The sequence below is a fragment of the Bombus terrestris genome, chromosome 12 (assembly GCF_910591885.1).
Source record: "Bombus terrestris chromosome 12, iyBomTerr1.2, whole genome shotgun sequence".
Classification (NCBI taxonomy): Eukaryota; Metazoa; Arthropoda; class Insecta; order Hymenoptera; family Apidae; genus Bombus; species Bombus terrestris.
The window spans coordinates 9,797,105-9,824,051 of NC_063280.1; the positions used below are offsets into that span (position 1 = coordinate 9,797,105).

General features: G+C 42.4%; 1 protein-coding gene across 2 annotated transcripts in view; it reads right to left on the reverse strand.

Annotated features, from left to right (window-relative positions):
- LOC100643173 (bone morphogenetic protein 1) overlaps window positions 1-26,744 on the reverse strand; it is a 54,607-nt gene extending 27,863 nt beyond the window's left edge. The window contains exon 1 of one of the 2 annotated variants that reach the window (XM_048410823.1): window positions 26,655-26,744. Coding sequence is in view for 1 of the 2 variants with exons in the window: in XM_003399651.4 (XP_003399699.2) it covers window positions 20,348-20,543 (196 nt within the window). In the remaining variant the exon portion in view is untranslated. Of the gene's footprint in view, window positions 1-20,347; window positions 21,443-26,654 lie in introns of those variants that run through there. The other variant, XM_003399651.4, reaches the window with a different exon arrangement.
- Between the last annotated feature and the right edge of the window lie 203 nt (window positions 26,745-26,947).

The window sequence follows — 26,947 nt, forward strand, 5'->3', positions numbered from 1 at the left end:
GAACAATTCTCAGTCGAAGCGATCGCAATTTTCGCCCTTTGCTACGTCGATCCTGCGTAATATCATTCTTTTTACAGACATTCTTCTTTTCTTTATAGAAAGCACCAAGCATATAAATAATTTATTAGCTATGTAATTTCGTTCGAGTTTAATTAATTTAGTTAGCGGAGAAACGCTGAGAAATAATCGCGCGAACGTTCTGCAATTTGAAAACGTTGATTTCAACGCGTAGAAGACGAGATTAGTACGACGCTTGTATTTTTTTCGTTGAAATAAAAAGAGGTGCTTTTTGTGGAATTAGAGAATCGGAATGATTCTTTGGAAGCTATTATCAGGAGTGGCTGCAATTCGCTGGATGATACGGAGAGATTATTTTCGAGCCCCATTTCCTCGCTGAAAGTCCCGCGACAACAGAATCGTACCCCTTATCTAACCAAGAAATTTTATCCTATCGTTAACTTTTAACCGCGTTCGAAAGTAGAAGCATAATTTTATCAATTTCTTTCATCGGAGGCGTGGAACGGAGTCCGGACTGGAAAATCAGTAGAGAGCGTGTAACGAGCAAGATAACGTCCTTTGTGTACCATTCAAGCATTTGCTTTTGAATAACTCTGAAAGAAAATAAATTACAGTTACGCAATTCAATCTGCGTTTTCCATCGAGTCCTCGACTTTGCGAAACCTTCTTCTTACATTCTTTTTGAATTGGAAAAAGTACCGTGGAACTTCTGACTTTAATTTAAAAGAATTCCCTTTGTCTCGCGAAGAAATGGATATTCTTTGTCAATCAATTTCAAGCGAGTCGTACAGCTCAATGAAAATAAGCAGATTTAGCTCGTCAATCTAAATTCTATTATTATTCCGACATCGATGGAACCATTCATCGGTAAGAAAACTAACTTTTCTAAAGTTCTTAGTACGTACGTCTACGCTATCGTTTCCAGGAAACTCGGATTCACGCGGAGAGCATAACCTGTTCGAATTACGTCGCGATTAATGCTGAAACGTGTAAGGAGGTTAAATAACATTGAAACTGCGATCGGTGCAACCACAGGATTGTGGCTGACAGCCAAACGGAAGGTCGGAAGTGGTTCAATCTCCGAATCGATCTCAGAAGCCTCCTTTTCCATTTCCAGGACATTTGCAAGAGCATCGATGTTATGAGAAGGAGAGGGACAGACGGAACACTTTACAGACCGGGCCAGACAAGAGCTACTTCCGGTTAGCTGGATAGAACGAGCTTTCCTATCGAACAACTTTCGATAGTTCGTCGAGCAATCGTATCGTCGATTCAATCTCCGTTAAATTTTCTGCGGATCTGCTTGTCTAATCTGTTATGTTTCTTCCTCTTTTTCTCTTTACTCTTTCTGCTTCATCGACGTTATTTTACCGACATTCATAAACGCGCGTGTTATTTCATTTCTCGATCACTGATCAACGACAGACAGCGTTTTAAATCGATAAATATTTTGGCGAGTACGAGTGAAAGGATATCTTTGCAATAACGAACGTTTGTTTAAACATAGTTGTTTGGCCGCAATGCGAGAATACAGAAGCAAAGATTACATTTCGCGCGCAGGAAAATCACGCGAAAACGAGTTCCACTCATAAACTATGCTACTTCGCGTTGAAACAGTCACTTTTGTCTTCCTAATTCCCTTTGTTTCATCCCCTGCAAGCGTAAAACAACAAGACGAATATGTGGTATATAAATCATAAGATGAGTTATGACGGCATTCCACGGGAAACTTTCAGCTCTACTAAAATAAATTTCAAGTGTATTTCGGTCCTCGGCCAGGAAGTAACGTAGCATCATCTAATTAATATAATACTCGCCATTTTTTATCATTATTCGATTTGCGTTTCCATTCTCTTTGTTATTATATAGAAAACATATCTCGTATCTGCTTTTGCACGTAATAAAACCCGCGTATCCGAATCAGAATCTAAAGAAAAATTATTCAAATGGATTCTAACATCGAAATGTATAATTTCAAAAATTAAAAGTAGAAGTTGCAATCTATTAAACTGTGAAAAAAATCTGTAGATTATCTGTATTATTCGGCTGTCCACGTCTATAGCCCATCCATGTAATCTCTCGTTAGTTCGCTCTGAATCGAACGAGTAGCAAGTAGCCCGCGTCTCTGGACGTCGCTTTCGGAGCGATGTCTCGGATTTTCAGCGATGAAATCGTGTACGTTTCTTGTACACGAGAGACAGGCAGAGGAAAAGGGGCACGGATCATCGACAACTTTTCGTAGCTGGGATTCGACGATAATGCGTCGTGCCGCGTTTCATACAGATATAGAAGCCCGGTGTACGTGTGTCGTATTGATTCGAATGGAGAAGCCTCTCGCATCGCAGCGAACCTCTATCGCGTCGGATTAAACGCTTGCGTATGCTACTGACGTCAACTTTCCGTCCCTTTTTTTCTCCCTCTTGTCCACTTCGTTCTCCCGTCGAACGATCCATTGCAACTTGCGTCCATACGGAGATCTCTTTCTCTATTTTCTTCCCTTTATTTTCCCCTTCCTCTTCTTTCCTTTGCTTTTGCCTCTTTGCGCGCCACAGCTTTTTGCCATTTTTTGGATCTTTTCTTTCCGCACTTGATCTAAGAGCGAAATGCTCCTCCGAATCGACGAGCAAATGCAAGCGCGACGACTTTACACGCCGATTGTTTGCCTGTAACTCCAGATGAAAACTTCTCACACTTGATACTTCCTTAGTACACGGAGAGATCTTGCGAATTTTTTTCGACCGTTTGGAGTTATTGCACGCGCGCAAGAAAACGGACCATGCAATACAATGCGAAAAAGAATCCTCTATAAACTCTCTAAACACACAGTCCTAAACATTCTATACACATTCGCATGATCTTCTTACGAGTATTCTTCGCATCGAGAACCATCGTAAACGTGCAGGCAATACCTTTGTTCCCATCCACGCTCTTGCTTTATTCCATCTCGCAGATCATCCAACCGAATGAAAACGACACCGAAGATGGAAACACTTTTCCTGTTCCTTTTTCGAGCGGATACGATGCGCTTCGCTATACCGGATATCGCCCAAAGAGCATATGTCCGAGGATCAATCGAAGCCGATGCAACTTGGAAGAGCGGCACATCCGCCTTTCCCTCTATCCTCCGATCAACCAGCCAACAGATAGCCTATCAACCCGTGACACGCTCATGGCGATCCGTATGGCTTTACCTTTGGCTCCACCCTATACAAAGGAAATGGCAAACCTACGTTTCTTCCTATTTATTCGCCGCGAACTGACAAAGAAGTTTTCGCCTGTACCGTCACCCGAGTCAAGAGTTTCGCTCTCTGGCCGTGAATCTGTTTTCGTGTCTCGCGGAATATGAGATTGACGTTGAATAATGCATCTCTGGCCCCTTCGACGAGCACAACGATCTTCGTTTTACGCTCTCGCGATCGAGTCAACCTTTAATTGTATTCCGTTCTTTATTCTGCGTTCATATTCGCACGCTGCTCGAAATAATTAGGGCTTTGTTCGCTCGCACGATTTTGCTGTTGCTTGGTAGATCGCGTCAGACGTTTGCGGTGACTTTCCTGTTGGGTAAACTCCTTCGCTGGACGACTTGGTCAGAACCGCTAGAACATTGAATACTTCAACGTATCGCGAGAGATAAAAGGAGATAGATAGGACATTTTAACTAAGCAGGGCAGTGTACGACGTTGATCGTTCATTGAATAATAAATTAAAGGAAACGAACAGAATTTATAGAAATTCCGTATGGATATTATTTCGAATTTGAGTGGAAAAGTGGTTGATGGTCATTTCGGTCGAACGTGGAAGACGAGCATTCTGCAGAATCAAAGTCAGGAAGCGCGCTGCTACGCAGAAGCTAGCCGGACGTGATGAAAACTTATCCCTCAGGATTAGGTTGACTTCTCACCTGGGATGAGAGTCGACTCGCGGAAAAGGAAGACCCGAGTAAAAAGGAACGTCTGATGACCTCTGACACCGACCGAATATTTTTCTTTCTCTTTTCGTTTCCATCTTCAGACTCTTCGCGCGATTCTTTGTCGCGTCATTTTCCATACAATCTATTACAAAACGGATTTTCTACCTTTTTCTTTTTACATATCGATAGAGAAAAGCAGGAGATTTATGAAAAATTACTTCGAAAATCACATTCGTTACTTTCAGAAATGGACGGAGGATTGAAATAACATAAAGAGCCAAATACCGAAAAAATTACACGCGTTCTTTTCAATTTTTTTGTTTTCCTTTTCCGATATCACACTGGGAAACTTTCTACGTGGTTATCTTTTCAGTTCCACTTTAACGCGGCAAAGCTGGGATGAACTTTGGATAATACGAAATTGAAATGCGTCGAAAAGAAACAACGTTCGAGAAATGCTTTTTAGATTCGTCGTAAGACTACCCATCCACAGGGCAGAACTGAACGGATAACAATTCGGAAGTTACCAATTTCTAAAGTCTCGATTGTGTCCAAACGATTGAAAAGTTTCTAAAGTTTATATATATTTGAAAGAAGTTTAACTTTCGCTTAAATCCACCTCAAAATTAATCCGCCGATATTTCTGATCTAAACTTTTATCTCAATATCGAACTTTGTTGTTGGAAAATTTTCTTTGAATGATAATATTATCCTTAATCGAGCGACTCGGAAGTTTTAAGTTTCATTAGTTAAGCCCGATACAATTAACGTTTAATATTTCGAAAAACGAAGGACCTGTTTTCGCAAACTAATTTATTGCAGGCAGATAATCGCCAACTTTAATCCATCGTGGTCAACGTAGCGTTAACGTAACGATTCATTTGCAACTTTTTTAATCAGCGTGCATTACGAAATTCTAGTTTTTAACACGGCCAGTATAAAAGGGCGTAATTCTTCGTCAAAAGAAGCCAACAAACATTTTTCTTCTTTATACCACACGCTTTTCCCAAAAACCTGTCGTTTTTGCCGCTTCGTTAGAAACAGAAGCGCGTTAATTCTACCGTCGAATCATGTGTCCGCACGTTATTACCGTGCAAACGTAAAACGTAAAATTGATAAAAATTTTCCGGTCGTTTAGACGGGCAAATTATCCGCTTATTCGTGTCGAAGATAAAACGCGAAGAAACTTGGTCGTCACGGTACGGTAAACAGAATCGGATCGGATGTTTGCTCGCGACATCGCGTCGTGGTCGTTCTCGATTCATATGCGTTCACGGTTGGCACATTCCACCGCGGAATTCCAAGTGAAATTTTGAACCTGCTCGATCGTAGGCGGTGCACACGGACGACCGACACGTTGCTACAGTTACCATAGTATACGCGGTGTCTCTGACCCACATAGTGGGCGATGTGGGCGTTCAAGCCGGAAACAGGCCGGGGATAACGGTTGCAAGACGAGGATGGAAGAGGGACGTGGACAGTGGTGGGATAGAAAAGTCGGGGAGAACAAAACCCGTACGCGAAGGAAACGGGCCGAGGACAAGACTAAATGAAACGAGGTTGACTGTCGGTCCTCTTGCACCCCCTCACCTTCTTCTCTCGCATCTCTCTCACCCTCTGTTTCTCTCTTGCCAACGTTCTTCCTTGCTCTTTTCCCGGCGAACAAAGCGGAGACACGGTCACGTTACCGAGTAACGTTCGGACGTTCTTGGATACGACGGCGATTCGCGCTGCACAACCTAGCGAGAATTATTTCGACGTTCCGGCGTGCTGCTTCCGCTGCTGAAATTTGAACAAACGACACGGTTGCTTGTTAGCCGCGCATAATGCACGTGGAAATCCGAGTTTATGGCACCCCTTGACGTATGCGTGTAAGTACGTGAGCGGGTCGCGGAACTTGGTTTAGCTCGGAACTTTGGCGACGTTCGATTCGCGTCGAACGATCGATCTTGGCAGAATCTTTGCGATAGCAGAATGGTACCAAGCATATACTTTGCAGTTAGAAATTCGACCGTACTATCGTCAAAACATCCTGATATTCGAATACTCCGCAACTATAAACAATTACGAACAACTGCAAATAAAATGTGATCTCATAATGTTAAGAATGCTATGAACTTATCCGATAAAACTCGCGGTATACGTAACCACCGCAACTAGTACCGTGCTGTTTCTCTATCCTTTTATTATCGTTTGCTCGCTAAATCGACAGTGTTAAAGCAGATACTAGCAACGACAAATCATTCTGCATCGTCGAATCCATTTATCCGTTTCGCTCACAATTTGCTTTCAAAGGTTTTCAATTACTTTGGCGCGTGTCCGTCAATGATACGCGTCTATTGTCAACTGCGCGACACACCGGGCAATTTGTTGGAGGGCAAAGTCGCAAAAGAATCGAATGCTCGAGGATTCGTTTTTACCTCGTGTCAACCGATGCCTGTTAAACCGATGATCACCGGGATACCTCGCGGTATTCTTCGCGTTCGATACGGAGAAAAATTCTCGCAATAAATTGTTACGGAGATTGATGGGCCGCTATACTATGCTATTACCTGAACTACAATATGGCTTGTGCTCGTTTTCTTCGGTGAAAAATAGCGTTAGCCGCTACTTGGCCGCGTATTTATATTATATGAGACCACCGAATTTCACTGAAAAATGAATATCCGCGTTTATCCCTTTCTACTTCTTAGGATCGCCTAATTGAACGGTTTCAAGACCAACGTTTCGTTAACGCAACGTTTTACTTATAAACTGTTTTTATTTAATTCGGTCGATTCGGAAAAAGAAGTGGGAATTTTCTATCGTGGCAACGTGAAGGAAATTTTTGAAGTAGGAAATCTGTAGAGAAACGCATATAATAGTTTAACAAAGAAGTCGCATAGAGCTCGATTAGCGTAATTATGCGTTAATTGTGAACTATTAGGACGCAGGAAGCAGCGGCACGCGTAGAAAGGCGCACCTAATTTCATATCGAGAACGAAAAAAAGAATTGGAGCTACACTTTCGCGGGACGTTAATGAAGTGAGAGTGAATTAAATTTTCTTTGATCTCGTCGTAAAGTACGTTTCACGGAAGGGGTAACTTTCTCGTGAAACGCGTACCAGGTATAACTTAAAACCATGAACGATATCCCTTTATCGTAACGCGGCGACGTCTTCCTCGAAATAATAATTCACGCAATTCCTATTTTAATAACGCGAATTTCATAACGTTAAAAGCTAAAACTTTTCCTGCTGAATAAAATCATCCATGAAATAGCGTATCTTTTAAAGATAAAAATTGCAAAAAATGCAAACAAGAAGTAGACCAAGGAAAATATGCAAAAATCTTCGTCAAGGATGGCCTTAATTTCCCCGTAATTAAACCATCTACGTAGCTATCTCTTCTTCCCGCTCGTGCTACATATGCGCGAGACTAAAAACATCTTGAAGATCGGCCGCGTTCGATAACACGGAATTCTTTTCTCCCGCGAGAATTCGTTTAAACGAGCTTACGGCGTAAGTTTTACTTGCACGTAGAAACGCGAAGCGTCTTGTATCGAGTCGCGAATGATTTTTCTTCGGGCATTTAATAACATTTCTGTTGCTTGCATAAGGGTTAGAGTAGAAGGGGGTAAAAATGTAAGAAAGAAAACACAGACGTAAGAAAGAAACACGCGCAAAAAGGAAATAGTCGTGTACGCGGAGGGCAGACAAGCTGGCCAACTGCTCGGCGAAATAAGGAGGAAAACGGTTATCGCGCAACCGGAAAGGGACCGAACGCGATCGTGGGCAGTGCTGTTAAGTAGAATGGAATAATTAAAGCGGTATTTGCGGCTGGATTATTTCAACGGCGACGGAAACAGCGGCGCAAAAACTGACTGGTCACCGGTGGAGAAAAATCGTTGGAAAGTGAAGGAGAAGAGAGGAAGAAAGAGAAATGACTGGACAGCTGCCAAGTGCAGTACGGGGAGAATGCCATCCGCAGAGATCGCCGATGAGGGTCGGACCAACCCTTAATTTCTGTTTACTTCGTATAATGCCTTTCTACCGGGGCAAGGGATTAGAGGGAAGGGGCCGTTTCTCGATGCGTTATTGTAGGTTACTGGATTTCCAAGCGATTTTGCTTCTGTTACCATTCCACCAACGAATCAATTTGTTACTTGACCTCTGCCCGCTTCCTAGGCTAAGTATTATCGTTTATCGAAGAGATATACCGTGGCTCGCGAAAGTATTTCGACGTTTACCATAGAAAACTTTGATGCGTATATTGGATATGATGTACATATACGTACGTGTTATATAAATTGTTTTGAAATTTCATTAGTATTATTACGAGATACAGTGCAACTAACACGATTATACCGATTTTTAAAATCAATCTGAAAATGTATATAGACGTCGCATTTGTTGCTTTAGCGAAGGTTTGTTTTATCATGTGGAAACTTTTATTTGACTTTAATTTGAAAATATGATAATGCAACATCTTGGATAGGAATTTTACATCGTTGTGTCTACGTATAGATTGGATAATAAGATATCTTGTACTTAAATATTCCAGCTGTTTCGACGCGTGCGTTAGACGCTATCGTCTTTCGATCCTCTTCTTTTTTTTTGCTACGAAATTAGTGCCAGACGAATCGATAGACCCCTCACTTTTCATGCCCCACACTTTTCGAGCCACTTTAGTCGCTTTGAACTTGCTTCCATTAATGGCATGAAATGGATCTAATTTCGATACTTAGCTTACTCGTTCTAAAACCTTTCAAAAAATTATTGACCGATTTTATATTAACTATCTGCTAGTAATTTCATATCTCGTAAAATGGTAATAATCAGTAGCAATTTTTCGCGCGATGCTCAAAGCTGGGCGTTTCCCCTCGAAATATTTTTTTTATCGATTTATTTAAATATCATTAACCGGAGCTAATTGAATCGACGCAATTTAATCTCTTGGTATTTTTTCCCTGGCAAAATACTTCGTAAAATATGCTCGAGAACGTTGCAGGCTGGAAATTTCAAAACATAACTGGAAATTTTCATCGACCGAAATAATTAATTAATCGCAGTTTTACGTCCGAGCGCGCAACACACTACGAGATCGATGGATTTTGTTTGAAACTGTCAAAAATAATAATTCCCTGGCGCAGACTCTCAAGTTCATTAATTTTCTCCTCACTTAATTATGTTGTTAAGAAACTCTACAACAACTGACCTTAGCGTCGTAGCAAACCCTCGACATTCTGTTACTATTGTCAACGACAGCCAGTGCACAAGTGTATATCTCATTATAACAAGACGTTGAAGGGTTAAAGAGAAGAGAAGAGGAAGCGCGAAGGAAAGAAAAATGGTAACGAGTGGTAGACAGGAGAAGAACGCGGCGGAACGATGGAAAGGAAAGCACAAAAAAAGAAACGAAAATCGGGGCGAGGGACGCGTGTGTTGCGTCTCCTCGGAATTAAAGCGGCGGAAGGTAATTTGAGTTGTCGCGTGTCAAGGGTGAATCCCAGTCGTTGAAGAATATAATGTCCGCGGAAGAAGAGATTCGTTTCAAGATTCGTTTAATTTCGTGTAATTAATATCTCGATATAGTAAATCGTATATACGATGATTCACGAAAGCATCATCGAACATTTATCACGGAAAATTTCTACGAATATACCTATCACGCGCGTTACACGAAACTCTGCAGAATTTCGTTGACACTGTCGCGGAACACGACTATCATCGGATAATTGGGCGGATGGAATAAGCATTGTTATTGAAAATCATATCGACGAGTGTACGCGTGGGTGGTTTATAAATCGCGAAGTTACACGAGAGAAAAACATTCAGGAACTAGACGACAGCGTTAATCGAATTACTTGATTACACTCCCGCGGGCGCGGCTTCGTTTATGCCAATTAGCGCGCTCGTTAGCGGTAAACGCCACATCGTGTCACGAGAGAATCGTCCTCGTTGTTATTTCTCTCTATATCTCGTTATCCCGTTTCGTTCGTGGCGTATACGCCGCACGAACGTTTGATCTGCTTTTTCCATCGATGCGCTCGTTCCCCGTCGCTTGTTTAACAGACTTCATTAAAAGATATGTACATCGAAAACAAACAGGGGAAGGAGGGAAAAGTGGAAGTACAGGGGAGAGCGTTTCCTTCCGGTGAATTTCAATAAATTATTCGTTTAAACGTTGCTCCATTGTGTGCTCTCGCGCGTGCATGTTCGTTTGTTCGCTTTTCCCCGCGATTTTAGTCCGGGACCTTTCGTTAATGTAATTACGCGAGGAAAAAAGACCCCCTCTACAATATTATCGAGAAACGATTTTAAAGGAACGCTCGCGCCGATACAGTTTCTTCGTGCAAACAGAGATAGTTATCGTGCACCGGACGAAATTATATTTTCAATTGCAGAAAGTCAAGAGTTTCTTAGTTTGATCACCGAGCGCCTTTTTTTACGCTTTCTAGGATTAGAATAATTACAATAAGATCTATCGTCGGAGAGGATCACCCGGTATGTTTTCTCCTTACGCGGCACGACGAATCAAATTTCCTGCAAGAAGTACAAAGAAAATTCTAATATCCAATAAAGTCATGTTCCTTTGCGGTCGCTTTATAAATGGCATTCCATATATTCCGCGATATCACGCGGAATGTACGAATGCGCTGTATTACAACGCGCAATAGGATTTAATCAAACATAACACTGCTACGAAATAGCGTGAGTAAATATCACCACCACGAACCTCTGTAAATCTTATATCGAGAACATAAGCTATCGGAAATAATATTAGAAAGACAATAAAATTCTTTAACTCGATAACGCCGTAAGACGAGCTTACAAATACGATGCCATTTTATAGATACGATCCCATCGCCCAACATTTTCGCGAAATGTGCAATGTCTCGAAGAGGCCATCGCATTTGCCCAACTCTCCTAAATACCAATGAAACGTTGCGGCGTACACCATCACCAGTGTAAATCGAGACATACGATGTTCGATTCGAAGAGCGGTCACCCCGTTCCGCGAACGAACTCGAGGCGTTCTCACGTGATGCTTGGAATTCCTGGCGGAGTTGCTCCGAAGGAATATCTATTTCCGGAGCAAAGGCGTGTTCCCAGCGCGTAACCGCGTGATTGCGCGGACGTATCGGAATACTGGGCGACACGTAACTACTACGAGAGGTGTGATATTACATCTGTATTATATCGATGTGCACCATTCAGCCCGGTGGGACTCGTTCGCCCCTCGGAGGATTAAGGTCGTGCGCGGGACCACGCCACGTTACTATGTACAATATGCGAACAGCTTGGTGCTACCTGGACGTTGTCTCGATGAGGTCGTCTCAGCTATCTACCGCTCGAATTCGGTATTTAGAACACCGTTAGACAAAGTCAGTTAATTGCCAAATGGACGATCCTAAGGGATTGCTCCCTGATGAGATTTAACTTTATAACGTTGGGTTACGCTGGCTGGATAAATTATGCTCGGTGACAAACGAGCTCTAGATTTGTAACACCGACTCCACGCGTTATATGCACGTACAGGGTGCTCTGTAATATTATATGGCACTGGTTTTAGGAATCGATGACAATGAAAAATATTCGTACGAATATTTACGAGAAACGAGTATCGTGTCCTGTCATTTGTTGAAGTGGTCACCACTTCTACGAAAACTCTACGTCTGGTCTTTTCAGTTTTCTCAAGCGCTGAAGCCATCGACAGCATATAGACAAAAGACTGGCACGAAGGCAGACCATAAACAATAGACAGGCGACGTTGGCTTTGGGGTTTTTCAGTTATAAGGTACCACTGCTAGCGTGCGGATCTGGACTAGCTCAAATTGTATTCCTACTTATTATTACACTTCTCTATTAAATATATATATTTTGTACCTTACACTTTATCCACGCGTTTCCTCTCCTTATACATCTAATAACCTCAACATCATTTTTCCCCGATTGCTTTTACACGAGATGCTCGAACCATCGTGACGTATTTGAAGATACGCTGGTTCAAGAAAGTTTCCGAACATCCTTTCGTTAATTTGATAAAAGATAGAGTCGATCAGTTTGGCTACCGAGAGGTTTAATTCTTGAAATTGGATGCTGCATATTACGGGACATTCTGTGTATATAAATACGCGGTTAAATATAACGTATTACCGAAACGATATACCGTGTTTGGATTCGTCGGAGAAGTTGGCCAGCGACAAGGGCGAAGAGAAGAAGAGTAATTGAGAAAGTTGCAACGTAACGGAATAAGATGATAAGAATTTAGCGGGATCATATTCCGACGACCGAATGAAAAGCGGTCTTCTATGGTTCCTCTTTAGGGGACCAAGTGTAACTTCCAGCTCTTTGAAAGTGAAGCTGAATCGGGCTTCATTGATTTCATGGACAAGTTCCTCAGGGAATCGCAGCCAACTCCACGCGAACTCTCAATTACGATCGAGAAGTGAGCTCTGATTTTCGACGACTGATTTATCGGCGTTTACCTTGTTCGAGTTCTTCGACCAAACTGTCTCGCACAGAGTTACGGTACAATAAAGTAGACGTTATAATAGACGTTACAAAATGAAGACAAAGACGTTCCAAAGGAATAAAATGTTAAGAAATTAAAAGGATACGTAGCGACTTGAAAAAGTATTGGCGCACCATAGTAATTTATTATAGCGTTCGCGTATATACGCGGTCCGATATTCTTTAAATATTTATATCGATATCGTGCAATTATCATCAGCAGTTTGAAACATTTTTCGCGAGAATAAAGAAGATCGTCCTGTTCTCTTGCTACGTTCATTTCGTGTCCATTTTCGATCAAGTCGACAATGCATATTGGAATGCTACTCCGTTTCTTCCGTTGCTGTCGTTCCTCAGATAGACCCGAAACGTTAGAACATATAGCGACACGGTAGAAAATTATTCCAGCTATCCGACTGTTCAAGAATTGGATGGAATGTGCGCCACTCGAATAATCTTATGATTCATCCACGTGTTCAAAGTTTTAAACGTCCTAAAATTCTCAGCGAATTTGTTACAATAGAATAGTTAGCATTCTCGCGTAGAATGTTTATGCTCGTGAGATGTTGAGAAAAATAACGAATTTCAACGATTCCGAGAAATATTTAAGTCGTAACGAATAATCGTTAATGGTCGAAATTAAAGTCAGAAATGTCCATAAATATATTTAACATCCTTTGCCCCTTTATTTTCATGCTGCCCCTTTCTTACTCCGTTATACATCACTTAGAAGGAAACTTTCGTAACGTTAACATTCTCTGGAGTTAAAAACGAGACAGAGAAAATTAAATTTTTACATTGTCTCTGACTGGAATTACTCGTAGGTAGCAAAAGTATGAAGCATTTTTAATAAAAATTACGTAAAAGCAGAGAGGAGTTGAAAAGTCTCCATGGAATATACAAAATTTATTCGAACGTCGAATCCCTTTAAAAAATCCAATAGCGTAGAAACGAAAATACTTTCCTTGATTTTTTACACGCCGAAGTGCCTACGAATTATGCACTAGCCAGTCGATACGAGAAAACAATGCAACGGGGGTGTAAGAGTGAAACGCCGGGCAAATGGAAAAGAGTGAGAAACTCGGAAAACCTGACCGCATGTTTCGTGGAGATAAAAGTTTAACGAAAAACAAAGTGAGAACGTTGAATGGGACGCGAGAAGAGGAAACGAGAGCGGAGGAAAGAGAGAGACGGAGAAAAAAAAAGAAAGAGAGTACGTACGTACGTACGTCCATCCGTTAGGGGCAGTTCGCGGAACTTTCAAGCTGCCATAGGAAATGTCGAGAATGCTAAAATGCATTAAAATTCATCGCGTAATGACCGTCATAACCGACTCGGCTCCGTTGAAAACCTTCCCCCTGAAGGAGGAATTCTTTTCACCGAGAAGAAACGAGACTCGTGTAAAAATCAGAGAGGACTCGCTGCCTCGTGCTTCGTTAGAATTAACGGGTAGTATTTTACGCGACATCGAAAAGAATAACGTTAACATCTGACCGTAATATCTTTGACGGATTGGAAATCACGCGAGTGTTTTGTTAACGAATTTTAACTTTCTCTTCTTACACTTGGATATAATACACTCTGATATCCAGCCAGAGATTTCTCGTTTACGATAGAAGCGGCACGAACTTTTCGAAGAATACGTCAACGCTGTTAACAAATTACTCTGCTTGGTTCGAACAACTCCATCTTATCTTACCTATTTACAGGACCAGAATATATTCCAAACAATATAGGTAAACGCGTAAGCATTCGTGAGACGTATTCGCGCGCTTTCCACGCGCTATCGACGATAGATCAATTTTCGCGCGGAAGCAAAGCGTCGGTGGCTGCTAAAACCACGTCGCAATCGCGTGTAATCCACAATAAACAGCTGATAGACCGACGTACCGTGAAATCCTCTGAAACACGCGAAACCTTCGAAGTACACCTTTCGATTCTACCTTTTCCGCCGTGGCCAACGAGAAGCCGCGGTCCTCCCCATACGCGTGCGGATTCTATAAAATCGATATTTATACATCTCGTATCGGGTGCATTCGCGCATCGAGTTTCGCGCTCTGCTGGAGGGAACTTTTTAAACTTTGCCTCCTCCTTCGTTTCCCCTTTTTCACGCTCTTATCGACGATCACGGTGGTCAAGAGGGGATCGCCAAACGTGGAAAGAAAAGTAGAAATAAAAAAAAAAAGAAACAAAGAAAAGAAAGGAAAGAGAACGAATAGAAGGTAAAGAAGGCAAGATCGATCTGGAAAATCCTCGTTCACGTAAGATCCAGCGCGCGGTCACGACGAAGATCGTCCCGAGCTAACGAGCAAAAAGCACGAGGTACCGTTCTGCGTGCTTTAGACTCGGCCCGATGAAAAGACTGACCGCTCGAGTATCGTGGAGCTCGCGTGCGCTATAATGCATCTCGCTGCACGCGACCGATGCACGCTCGACGAACCTGCTTTTCATGTCCCAATTGCGGCTAGACCCGCCTACGTCAACTACGCTCCATGGAACATTTCGTGCCCGTGGCTCGCATCTTCCCGATACTTTTCCTCCTCTCTCTTTCCAATTTTTCTGATATCCCTCTTTCTCTCTTTCTCCAGGCGTAAAAAGTAACATGTTACAGAGTTTATTGTTGTTTTGTTTCAAGTATCTACAGCTATAATTGCCCGACTTAAATATCGCCATTTGGAAAGTTTTATTTCTACGTTTTGGAACAAGCACCAAGCTAACAGAAAGTGTTTCCCTGTCGTTTGCATAAGTGTTTTTTTCCGGGCAATGAGCTCACGTGGACCTCTTAAGAGTCACGGTGTATATTTCGTAATAAGCGCGCTACGCAAGCGGCCGACGAAGATTTTAATTGTAAAGCAACGCGAGAGGAAAAACTGCAGAAAATTTCCTGGCTAATTAACAGTAGCGTGGATATGATTTAGAGCGGCTGTTTTAATTGATCATCGCTCTACAATTACGTTCCGCTAACACGCACCTTCTTCAGTTAGGTGTATTAAACAGTAACAATTATTCTGATCGTATCCGACACGATATATCGGTGCAATTTTCCAAAGAATCGAAGATTTACACGAAATTTCTCTGGGAATAGGCGGGATTTATCGTTCCCAATTATTCCTCCATGTATGCAAAACGCCCATTAGTATCGTAACGCGTGTAAATCCTTTCGTGTAGAAACTTCTTTGTTAATAAGAATCTTCGAAGTCGACGCTTTCTAGGATGTGTTTCTTTTTCTTCTTTGACGCAAACATCGGGTATTTTATTTCTTTTCTCTTAATCCTATTGTCTTGAATCAGTTGCGAGGAAGCAACGGGAGAAAATGAAAAGAAACGACGAAGAAAGCTTCATGGACGCAAGGAAGCGGAGTTGGAAAAACCTTAGCGGAGATCGATATGGGGAAATAAAATCTTCCATTTCTCGTCGGGCTGGTAATTTCATGGAAGTTCCACCGAGCCGAGATAGGAAAAAGTCAGTCGCGCCGATAATTGCCTCCATAATGGCCCGTGCAGTTTGACGAGAAGAAAAAATTCACCGCACCGGTGAAAAATCCTACGGCGGATAGGTCATCTCAGCAAACACGCGCCTAAATTTCTAGATCTTCGTTCATTTTCGCGCGAAATCTATCTATCTTGATACACACGTTTTTATTCCATCGATAATTGGGTAACTGTAAGGAACGTTCGAATGGCTGAGAATCATACTGATGAAACTTGCTAACATAAAGAATTTAATTTAGCGAAGTAAGAGTTGATCGATCGTCAATTTTTTTTTTTTTTTTATAAGATAAATCGTATAAAATCGCATTTTAAGAACCAGGTACGAAGTAAGTAGTGAGCGGGCGGATATTTAAATTTGAATTAGTACAATGCGTTCCTTGGCGAATTGATACGATCTTCTAACCCAATGAATATCGCGTTGCTACGATAACATAGAGGTAACAGATTGTATCGAAAAATGAAAATCTTTCGATATGCCGCGACAACTAGCTTACAAGTGGCAATTTGTAATACAACGAGTATCTTTATTTTTATTGGAGTACATACGCGGCAGATGAAAGATTAATTTGGCGTTGCACAAAATCGCATATTACGACATCTTTATCATTACCGCGTATTGTGGCGGCTAAACAAAATTTTTTTCTGTGTCAGAAAATCAATATGGGTAGGAGATAAAACGTGCCACTGAATGAACGTTCTATTACTGGAGCTGTTCAACAGCGAGCCACGTCGTTTTTTATTCAAATCAGACGAGGATAAATTGTTTCACTCACGGAATATTTATTAGTAAGTTCTCGCAGTTGCCGACTTAATAAGTTCGCTTCTATCTTCTGCCGCGCGGCTTTCAGTATTATCGTTGTTCTTATTTACATTAAGTACGTTCAACTTATGGCTGATTACACTCTTGAAAATCAATGGGCACTATCGTCCTAACGTGCACGTTATAATTTCCTATATTGTCCACGGTTTCTTCGGCAAACGTTTAATCAATCGTCGACGCTTATTACTTATTCAACGTCTCGACTATTCAATCGTAAGCAGCGTGAAAAAGCGAATAAGAGAAGCGGAACGAAAAAGTATATCTTAACGGTTAAGCGTTATGCGTACAAAGAACTTTAAAAATCATGTACACGACCGAGCGTCGAGGAGTTAATAGCGGGCGAGAGAAATTTTTTAAAGAAAGAGAAAATCTTCTAGACGGTTTATGATAAGATTATACCACGTTGTAACGTAACGCACAGTAATAAAGGAAAATCATCGACTCTCTGTCGCTCTCTCGTTTTCAACCAGTCTTTAGCAAAATCTCTATTCTCGTGAAGTTAACACATTGTTGGCTACAGCTGATAGATCGACGAGGTTTCTTTGAAATCAAACATATACAATTAGCAAGACGACCGATATCCTAATATTACAACGGGCAAGTAAATAAATTGGGTAAATGAAATCCTACGCGTGTACACGAAGAGAAAATTACATGGAGCCTATAAACCATCGGCGGCCACTCGAGCAAACAATCAAGCCGTGAACCACGACGGAAGCGAAAAGTCTTGTTACTCGTCGGAACGAGCGACGCATTTTCCTCCCTTTTCCGTGGGAATCCGTAGAATCGAATCGAAAGGCCGTTTGCCAGTGACGCTTAAGAAAGGTAAGTGTAAGCTAGACATAACAAGTTGTTGTTCGGAACAGAGTGCCATCGGCGGTAGGTATTCGAGACATTACTCGGTTGGCTTTTGATCTTAATCTTAATTGCTGAAACTTCTCCGTGAAAGAGGATAATTCAAAGCCGAACCTCGCCCCCTTCGCCCTTTCTGTCCGCCCCTTATTCTTCCATATCTCTTTCGCGGGTTCGTCGGGCAAATTTGCAAACGATAAAAACGAATCGGACCGTTTGTTCGTTGTCGAGCCGCAATTAGCAATAGCTCGAACGATTATAATCGATGACGATTCGTACACAGTACTTTATTATCAACCTTTTCCCATCGCCCTTTTCATCCTTAACGTCTCGTACACCGATGAAGTCGTACATCGATCGGTTATATAATATTTGTGGTTCCGTCGGAAGCAACGGAAGCGAGAAAACTGGAAAATTAATGTTTTCTCGGTAAGATACCGGGTAGCTGGAACAAACTTCGTTTCACTTCGATCGAAGTTGCCGTGTTTTTGCGGTACATAGTTTGAAAGTCCAAGTCTCCGTCGCGTTTTTCCCGCCGAATCGACCTCGTACGATGTTTGTCGGTGTTTACTTTGGCTCGACGCGATACCGATTCGCGTTATTCGCCGGTTTCGCCTCGCGGTTTATTTGGATTAATCGTTAAACGCTCGTAAACCGGTTTTAGTTAAACGGTCCGACAAAGAGGGGTCGAAGAAAAAGAAAAAAAGAGATGCTTTCGAAGAAAACTTGGAAAGTTTCCGATAGAAGGGAACGCTTCTTGCACACTCGGAGGAGCTCTTTCCGGGGAAGAAATTTTCCAAAGCGAAGAACAGGGAAAAGAAAATCGAGTTGCTGTCAACGGGTATCGATCAAGCTGCTTGTAAAACTCGAAACTTCGCTTGCATATCGCTTACAAACTCGATTAAGAATTACTAAAACTTCCTATTAAATTGAAAAAAGCGTCGCGAGAGCGTGTAATCCAATTTGATGTGGAAAAAAGAAGAGAAAGAACAACACCAATAACGCGCCACCATTAAGAGCTCAAACAGAAGCGCGTTATTGGTGAGCGTAATTATTCATAAAACAAATTGTAATTCGATATCGAGTTATGCCGATGGCCTCACGAAAATACAAGTGTTGGTCATCGACGTAACGATAACCGAACGTTCAACAAGCACGGCTGACAATACGATAATGCCGGTATAGTAGCATCATCCTCTGCTTCTCGTTCTTCTTCGTAAACAGAGATTAGATACCGAGCGAAACGGTGGACGGAGCTCTCTGTTGTACGTTCTATTTGTCCTCGGCCTTCTCTCTTTTTTCCAAAGGATCATCGCGTCGGTTTTCATTGTCGTTCACGGCCGTGCCAGTTTTAGAGATCTCGTGTGTATACGCGGTTCTTTCTAGAGGCAGGTCCAGGACGATCACTCGAGAAATATAAAAGGCTCCTTGCGGCAGTCCCTATCCAACGATCCTGGACCCTTCGAGTGTCGAATGCTCGTCTTAGCTATTACAACGAGTATGCTAGACCCTGAGAGAAAGAAAGATTATCGGACCAGGTTCTTCGGTAAGGGTTACTGCCTCTTTTCGTATTATGTTGCCCCTCCTTCGAGCAATCTCGCCCTGTCCTCGCGTCTCTGTGGCTTCGCTTCGTTAATTCGGAAAGCATAAGCCTCGATTTATGTCTCGAGACTCAAAGGATCGTCTCTCGTTCGATTTTCGCTCGATCTTGCCCACAAGCTTTATGACACGCCGGGGAAATGGGATCTATGCGCGACAATATAAACGGTAGCTTGGCTTTGATTCAGTTGGCCAAATTCGATCGAACTGCCGACGTTATGGCTGCGAAGGACCAAGAAACGATCGAGATTTTTCGAATGGATGCGCGTTCTTGATTCCAACGTCTTACGTAGACCTCCGAGTAATAACCTTTCGACGATTATTTGCTTCACATACAAGAATATTCCTTCATTCGATATTCGTACTTAGAGGTGGATAGTTTTAACGCTCAACTGTGCTCTCATCACTTACGTCGTGTTACGAGTTATTTAGCGTTTTTGAACGATCCGAAGATTTAAATGTTCGTACAATTTGCACAGATCTTTTTATAATAATGGAAACATCGCGACCAACTTCTAGCAAAGATACACAGAGAATATTCGAGCAATGCGCTTGCTTGTGATCGCCGATATGTTGCAATACCATACGGATTCCGTATCAAGCGTAACGATGCTTCTTCGTAATTATATCTTCTACAGTTAACTATTTCGCAACACGTATTACGAAATTAGCGGAAAAAGAGGAAAATTTCTTTCCTATCTATACCACCGTGCTGATAACGTACACATTTTTATCATTTTCATAGCGAATCGAAGATGTATGTTTTATATAATTGCATTTACATAGCACCGAAACACTCGTGCTTAATTGAATCTAAACGTTTATCGAGCATGTAATTAGAAGTACATTAATTGCACAATTTCTCTCGGTCAATAGCCGGGGGGATTCCATATTCGAAGTAATGACATTTCCATTAAATTTTTTATTTACGATTTATATATTTCATTAATTGTAAATAATAGTCATTTATACGCGAAATATTTTCAGTTTTCCTTTAGTAGGAAGAGAATCTCGTTGCAGCGATCGGAATCGTTCTAAATATTTTCCGCTCCGCGAAATCTTTCGTTCCTAATCTATATTTTCTATATATAGAAAGAAACACCGTGACATGCCATGTTCCTGATGTTCGCAGCTATCCGCGAGATATCTTTTCTTCGCTTACCCGCCTTACAGATGTCCACATCGACGTCGTCGCTGATGCCACGAGGGAACTTGGTATTCAACAGCTCTTCCACGGTGAATTTATGCCTGTGCCTTCCGACGGTGTTCTCGTTCTCCCCGGGATCGGCGTCGACCGCCCGGCAATCGGCGCATCGACTCGCCAAACAGAGGATGGAAAGCAACGGCAGCAATCTCATCTCGATATCGTCGATATCGGGTCCAAACGACACGAGTGCCTTCTTCCCTCTATGTACCCAGCTAGGCCATAAAAGACCAGTCGTACTACCGCCTACACCAACGCATTTGCCACTACTTCTCTTTCACCCTCTTCTCGTTTCCACCTTTCGACGTCCTCGTCCTCCGCCGACGACTCGAGACCACCACTCGAAACGCGGGAGAAATTTTCTCGAGTGGGATGCCACCGATCACATGTCCGAACTCAGTCACGCTCGATGGATGCGATCGATACGTCGTCCTTGTCCTCGCCTCGGTCAGCCGACCAAAAAGGGAGAAAAAAAAAAACAAAACAAAGAGGATCTATCGGAATGACGTGAAGACCAAAAGCGAAGGAGGAACTACCCTTTGTCGCAGATGCACAACGAAGCACGAGCAAACCGGAGAAGACAAGTGAAACGAGACGCGATAAAAAACGGTAAAATCGACGATTCGGCCGATACGCGGTCACAGAAGGTAGAAGGAAGACGAAGCAAACGAATGATACGCGCGTTCACGCGACGAAAACGTAATCGCTACTGAAGAGTTCGGTCGGACGCCGATCGAGGAACATGACGAGCGTACGTCATCGGGCAAACGAAGCGATAAGAGACGATCGCGAGGAAGGCGAGCGGGAGCGCGGGTCAAAGTTCGTGTCACAGATTAGAGGGACGGATTGCCAGCGGCGATCGTCCTTGCGTGGAGAACGTGGAGAACAGACTGATCGTCCCTCGCGGCCGACACGACGCGTCGTTCGAAAGCGCGCGCTCGTACTGGCATTAAGTCGAGAGAGGGATAGAGGAGGAGGGGGATATGTATGTATATCTAGAGGGGATGCCGGGAACAAGCAGTCTCCTCCCTCGCAAACCTGCACGGCACGAGGGTGGCCGAGACACTGACCGAGCTTCCGTCGTTCGGCCACCAGCGAACCCTAAAGAATCCTCGGCCCTCCAAAAAACACTTGTACCGCTCGCTCGTACATAGATTCCCGTCGATTCTCGTCGCGTTTGATCGTCCGTCGTTCGATAAAGATACGACGACCACGCGCGAGCAAATATCTTGTAACCATATTTATCTTACTAATTTCAAATATATCTTAGATACGCATAATTAAGGAAAATAGAGAAATAATTATCTATTTCCGGATTTAATAAATGTATCTCTGAAGGAAATGTCAGCATTTATTGCTGCGCTTTCGAAAAACGAATAGGCCTGGTACACTTTAACGCGTAAAAATTTGCAGAAAGATCGCGAACGCGACATACGTTCGATCCCTTCGATTCTATATCGGGAAAGATTGAAAATACTCTTTCGCTTGTCGATTCTCGAAAAATGATCAGAATACGCATGAGATTATTGAAAGATAAAAAAAAGAATTGTATCGATGTACGTATCGACGTTGTCATTCAGTTTGCTCCTCGTGCTCGATACGTGTAACGATTTCTCACTGAACGTGTCGATGTTTGTGCGACAATATAAATAACAGAAGAATCCAAGGGAATCTCGAAACGTATATTTTTCGTTGGTTGGGCAATCAGCATTAATCCAAACAAATACGAATCAAATACCTGGAATATTCGTAGCATAGCGAATCCCATCTATAATTCATCGAACGTCCATGACGATCCTCGTCACGAATTTACATACACCGTCACCGCGACGATTTTTGACGCGTTTTCGTTCGCTAAAAGATCGCACAACCGCCGAATTACACGGTGGAACGTGTCTCTGGCAAACTATCGCCCGTTGCATTTAAAAATTAACGGTACCGCTTGTGTATAGCAGTGGCGCGAGGCTACTTAAAAGGCGCTATTTCTAGAAGAACGGTGGCGGTGCTGGGGCGTCGCTTTCGGCCACACATATTGATAAATATTCCAAAAGTGGCGGGGCCTGTCGCCCACGGAAACACGTGTTTCATATCCCACGCAACGACCTGTATCGGTCAAGTATCGGATTACTGTCATGGGATCACCCTTTAGGAACCCTGCCTGTCTATCCGAGGGTAAGTGCATGTCGACGCTGCACAGAAACCCTCCACGAGAATAATCTCTGAAGGTACGAGGGAAAAACCGAATTCTCTGTTAACATCACGCACGAATGAACGAAACAGGACTGACGACAGTACGGCGACGAATCAAAGATCAGCCTGAGATACTAGTCAAAGTCCCGCGATCATTCTGATACTTTGAATGTGATACTAACCCGTAGGTTTAGCTTTAGTTTCGTATAAATCCGTTCGTAGGTATCACGACACTTGCAGAAAGCGAGATCGACATCGAGAAGGATTAGGAAATTATTCAAATCTTTAAGAATATCGTCAAGGTGGGTATAGAGAAAAAGACGAGATATCGAGATAAATCAAAAATTTCTATATTCCATATTACGATAGAACTCTTTTCTTCGCGTATGATATCATTGTGATTGAGAATCAGCGGAAAACGGTTGACTCGTGCGATTTAAACGGACCGTTAGATTCACGAGTGGCGTTTAATTAAAATCATTAGGGGAAGGAATATTAGGAGCAATAAGTTAGGTGTTCGTGGCCACAGCTGCACGTGAAACGTTACATATAAAGCTAATAATATATTCAGCGGTACAGTAATCGTGGAAGCCTTTGTAGAAGCTTCGGCGATGCTCGATAAAAATTTCATCGCTTCATATCGCACGCTCGACTTCCTACGGTTGAAATTCTCCACGTAACAACAGTTTTTTCTTCAATTATGTCATCCGTCATGTACGATGCGTCGATGTATCCATCAAAGACAAAAACGCATACGTTCAACGATTAATCGCTCGTAAATTATCCCACACAGAATCTCGAAATATCGAATCTGCGAATCATATCGAATCGCAGTGGAACGAAAAAGCGGTGGCAATCCACAACGGAATATCTCTTACGTAACGATACTCTGTACGAGTGGAAAGTTTGCTACGATTAGCGTGAAATACGTTAAACACCCTTGTTCTTCTGTTCGCTCGGTTTCGGTAGATTTCCAGCCCGTTCGCGAAGAAACGAAAGGAGAAACGGAAACGGCGGTGCAATTAAAGCGGAACCGTTTAAATTTATTCCTGCAGGACGTTTCGGTTGAACGAAACGACGACCTTTTTGTCGGTGGTTGCAGACTTTCCGAAAATTCGAGCAGTCGGAAGCGATATCCCCTTGCGAACCAGATCAGAAACTTTTCCGCTCGCGCGTGCTTTTCTTCGCTTCGTTTCGTTTCGCGTTCGCTGTCTAATATTCCTGCGCTTCGTTGCATAACATGGAAAACTCGAAAGTCCACCATCTCTACCAGTTCGGTATGCCGCTGCGCCACCGTGTTCGATGGTGAAATAATTAACGTGGAAACTTTCCACGCGATTGAAAGATCTCGCGTTTACGATAGAGGGGCGCCGCTGTAAAGTGGATCGTCGCCGAGCAAGCGACATTAATTAAAATCGTAGAGTTTAAGTCCAACCCGCTTAGACCCGCTTCTCCACCCGTGTGTCGTTCTCTGTCGCTTGGTTCAGCTACCGAGAATCGCGTAAGAATTTTTCGCGCGCCAACGGAGAAATTCGTCGAAATCGAACCCGAGAAGGTTTTTTCCCACACCTTAGAAGATAGGGATCCGAGCATCGCTGCTCGAGCGACGCGTTTTCGGTGTAATTCCAGCAGTAAATTAGCCATAAGCGCATCCGGTCGATTGGTTCTTACGTGGAAGTTGGTCGTTTAATGGCTGTTTGGCTGATAGTTTGGTTAGGAGCCGGAGAATTGATAATTGAATCGTTAATTCAGCGAGAATACGTAATTGCTTCTGTTACTTTGACAAAATTATTTATCTTTGATGGGAGCATGTTTTTGTTCGCAATAGTTTTAGTTTTAGATGGTGCTTGAATTGATCTTAGTTAAACGGGATTAGATTTTGGTAATAGGCTTTCCGCTCCACTGAACTAACGATTATCAGTGTTCGTTAGCGATGATAGAACTTTAGTCAGCGAATTAAACGAGACACAGAGGAAAAACAGCGACAAGATTTCTGATTTAAAAGGATTATGGACAAAGTTGGAAAGATTGATAGAGAAACCTGTATGCCTTTGAACGTTAAAATACTTGGCTACGCGTAGTCATAAAGCCTACCTATGAAACCTACTAACGAACTGTACGTATCGTTTCCTGTACTTATCTCGTTATTAGAAAGACTGTGCACTTGTTCTACTTTTTCGCTGGTCTTCAAATATTCATGAATGATATCATACTATGATATATGAAAATCACACATATACATAAAACGTAAGAAATTTCAAAAGGGAAGAAATTATAAAAATAAATATACCGCTGTTGAACACTTTTTCTCTCTGCTCGGCTGTAGAACGATCGCTTCATGTAGAAACCGGTAGTAGCCGGTGAATCGCTCGCCGGGCAAATACACTCGCCAGCGAAGTCTTACGGGGAAATTGTTCCATTGTGATTTTAATTCATTCGCGGTTTAACGACACGTCGTAGCGGGGCGAAGTTGCCTACGGTGGCCGAAGAGAAACGGAGGAAAAGGTAGAAACGGTGAAAGAAAAGGGGCGCCATTCGGCAGAGGCAACGAGAAAAGAAGCGAGAAACCTTCTCCGATACGGAGGACGAAAAAGCAGCGCGCGAGCTCGTTTAAACAAGCTGCCAACGAGCAATTAATCAGCGTTAATATGCGCTCTTTACTGCGCGCATAATGAAGCCGATTAGATGCGCGTCGAAGCTTTCATCTCTCCAGACTGCGTCTCTCGTTAGACAGTCTCGTTTCGCCGATATCGCGGAAGAAGAAAGAATCGAGGGGCGAGAGGCAGGGGAATCTCGAACGGGGCTAAACATCATTTCTGAGGCCTAACGATATCGTCGTTCGAGATAAGCTTAATATTCGAAACGCGACGTCTGCCGCGACGAGATACTACACGAGGACCTTTCTCGTACGACGCGACAGTGTTCTTCAATTTTTAATCGACAGAAATAGGAAACTACATCGACGATGTATCGAACATTTCACTGAATTTTAAAAGGAAAAACGATTCATTGGGTTTCTCGTGATTTATCGATGAGCCGTGGAAAATAGAATATAGATCGCGATAGTTTTCGGTGATTTTCGAATTGAAAACGAGGTTGAAGAACACTGACACTGGAAGCAGATTATCTTACCAGCGAGGCGGAAGTATACCGTCGGTATTACCGGTAGCTTCGCGAACTTACGAGGGGATATTCAGATCGATCATTCCGGTTGAATATTTTCTGGTAATGGAACGTGGAGCCAGCGTAACGATGTGCTTCGATGGAATCGTGTATCGCGAATGACTGCTTCTTCTACGATCGTTCGGAATAAAGGAAGGACTTTTCAAACTTTTAATGATCGCGAAAATGAAGGAATTAAATTTTGCAGCAAAGTGTTTTAGTATTCAGGAGGTTAAAATAGCAAAAAAAGAAAAGAAAAAAAAGCTAAGACCGTTAAACCATGATCACATTTTTTTTTCATTTTTTAAATAAAAATATATGTATACCTTTTTACGTACGTGCGACGTCCTAGAATCGCGAATGATAAAATATATCTGTAATTCCAATTGATATTATAACTTAGTTGGTAAGTTACGCGCTTCATTTTGGGACACCTTGTACATTCGATTTCGTGCAACTCGATATTGGAACGATTGTTTTTAGCCGTTCGTTACAACGAGCCTTTACATACAGCTGCGTAAACGATACTGAACTCCCCCCAAAAAAATAACAAAACAGGAGGCTAACTTTTTTACGTTGAAATTTTACCCGCAGACGCACCTTGTCTGATTTCGCAGAAGTACTATGCTCTGCGCGCAAAAAGGGGGAGAGCATCGAGCGTGTTGCATATATGGCCCTATTCATTGACTAACTCATTGCTCGTCGGACGAACGATAAATAGCTTTGTACAGCTTTAATTCCTTGGGTACAAAGAATGCTTGTGCTGCGTTTCGCGAACTATGTGTGCTCGAAACAAGGTCATAACGAAAGTACTGGTATTTCTATCTGTGAATTATCGTGACTACTTTCATCTTCGATGCCATTTCGGTGTAGAAAAGTGAAGAATAAATATGAATTTTAAATGTGTACTCACCTAAGATGCATTTTCGAATTCGTTTTATAACTGATCTTCTTTGAAGTATAGCATTAATAATAGCGTGATCAATGAGACGAACGCGTTTTTTTAGATAGACACTAACGTTCGTTACTTTTTTCCGTTACATTTTCATTGACTAAATACAGGATAGATCTGATATTATATGGGACTCCGAGTCTCACGTTTCGAAATTACCGACCACGATAAGGATCATCTTCCTTACGCCCTCTGCGATTTGTTACGGCGAATATAGGAAGTACACATATTTAACTCGGTCGACAAACGCGAAA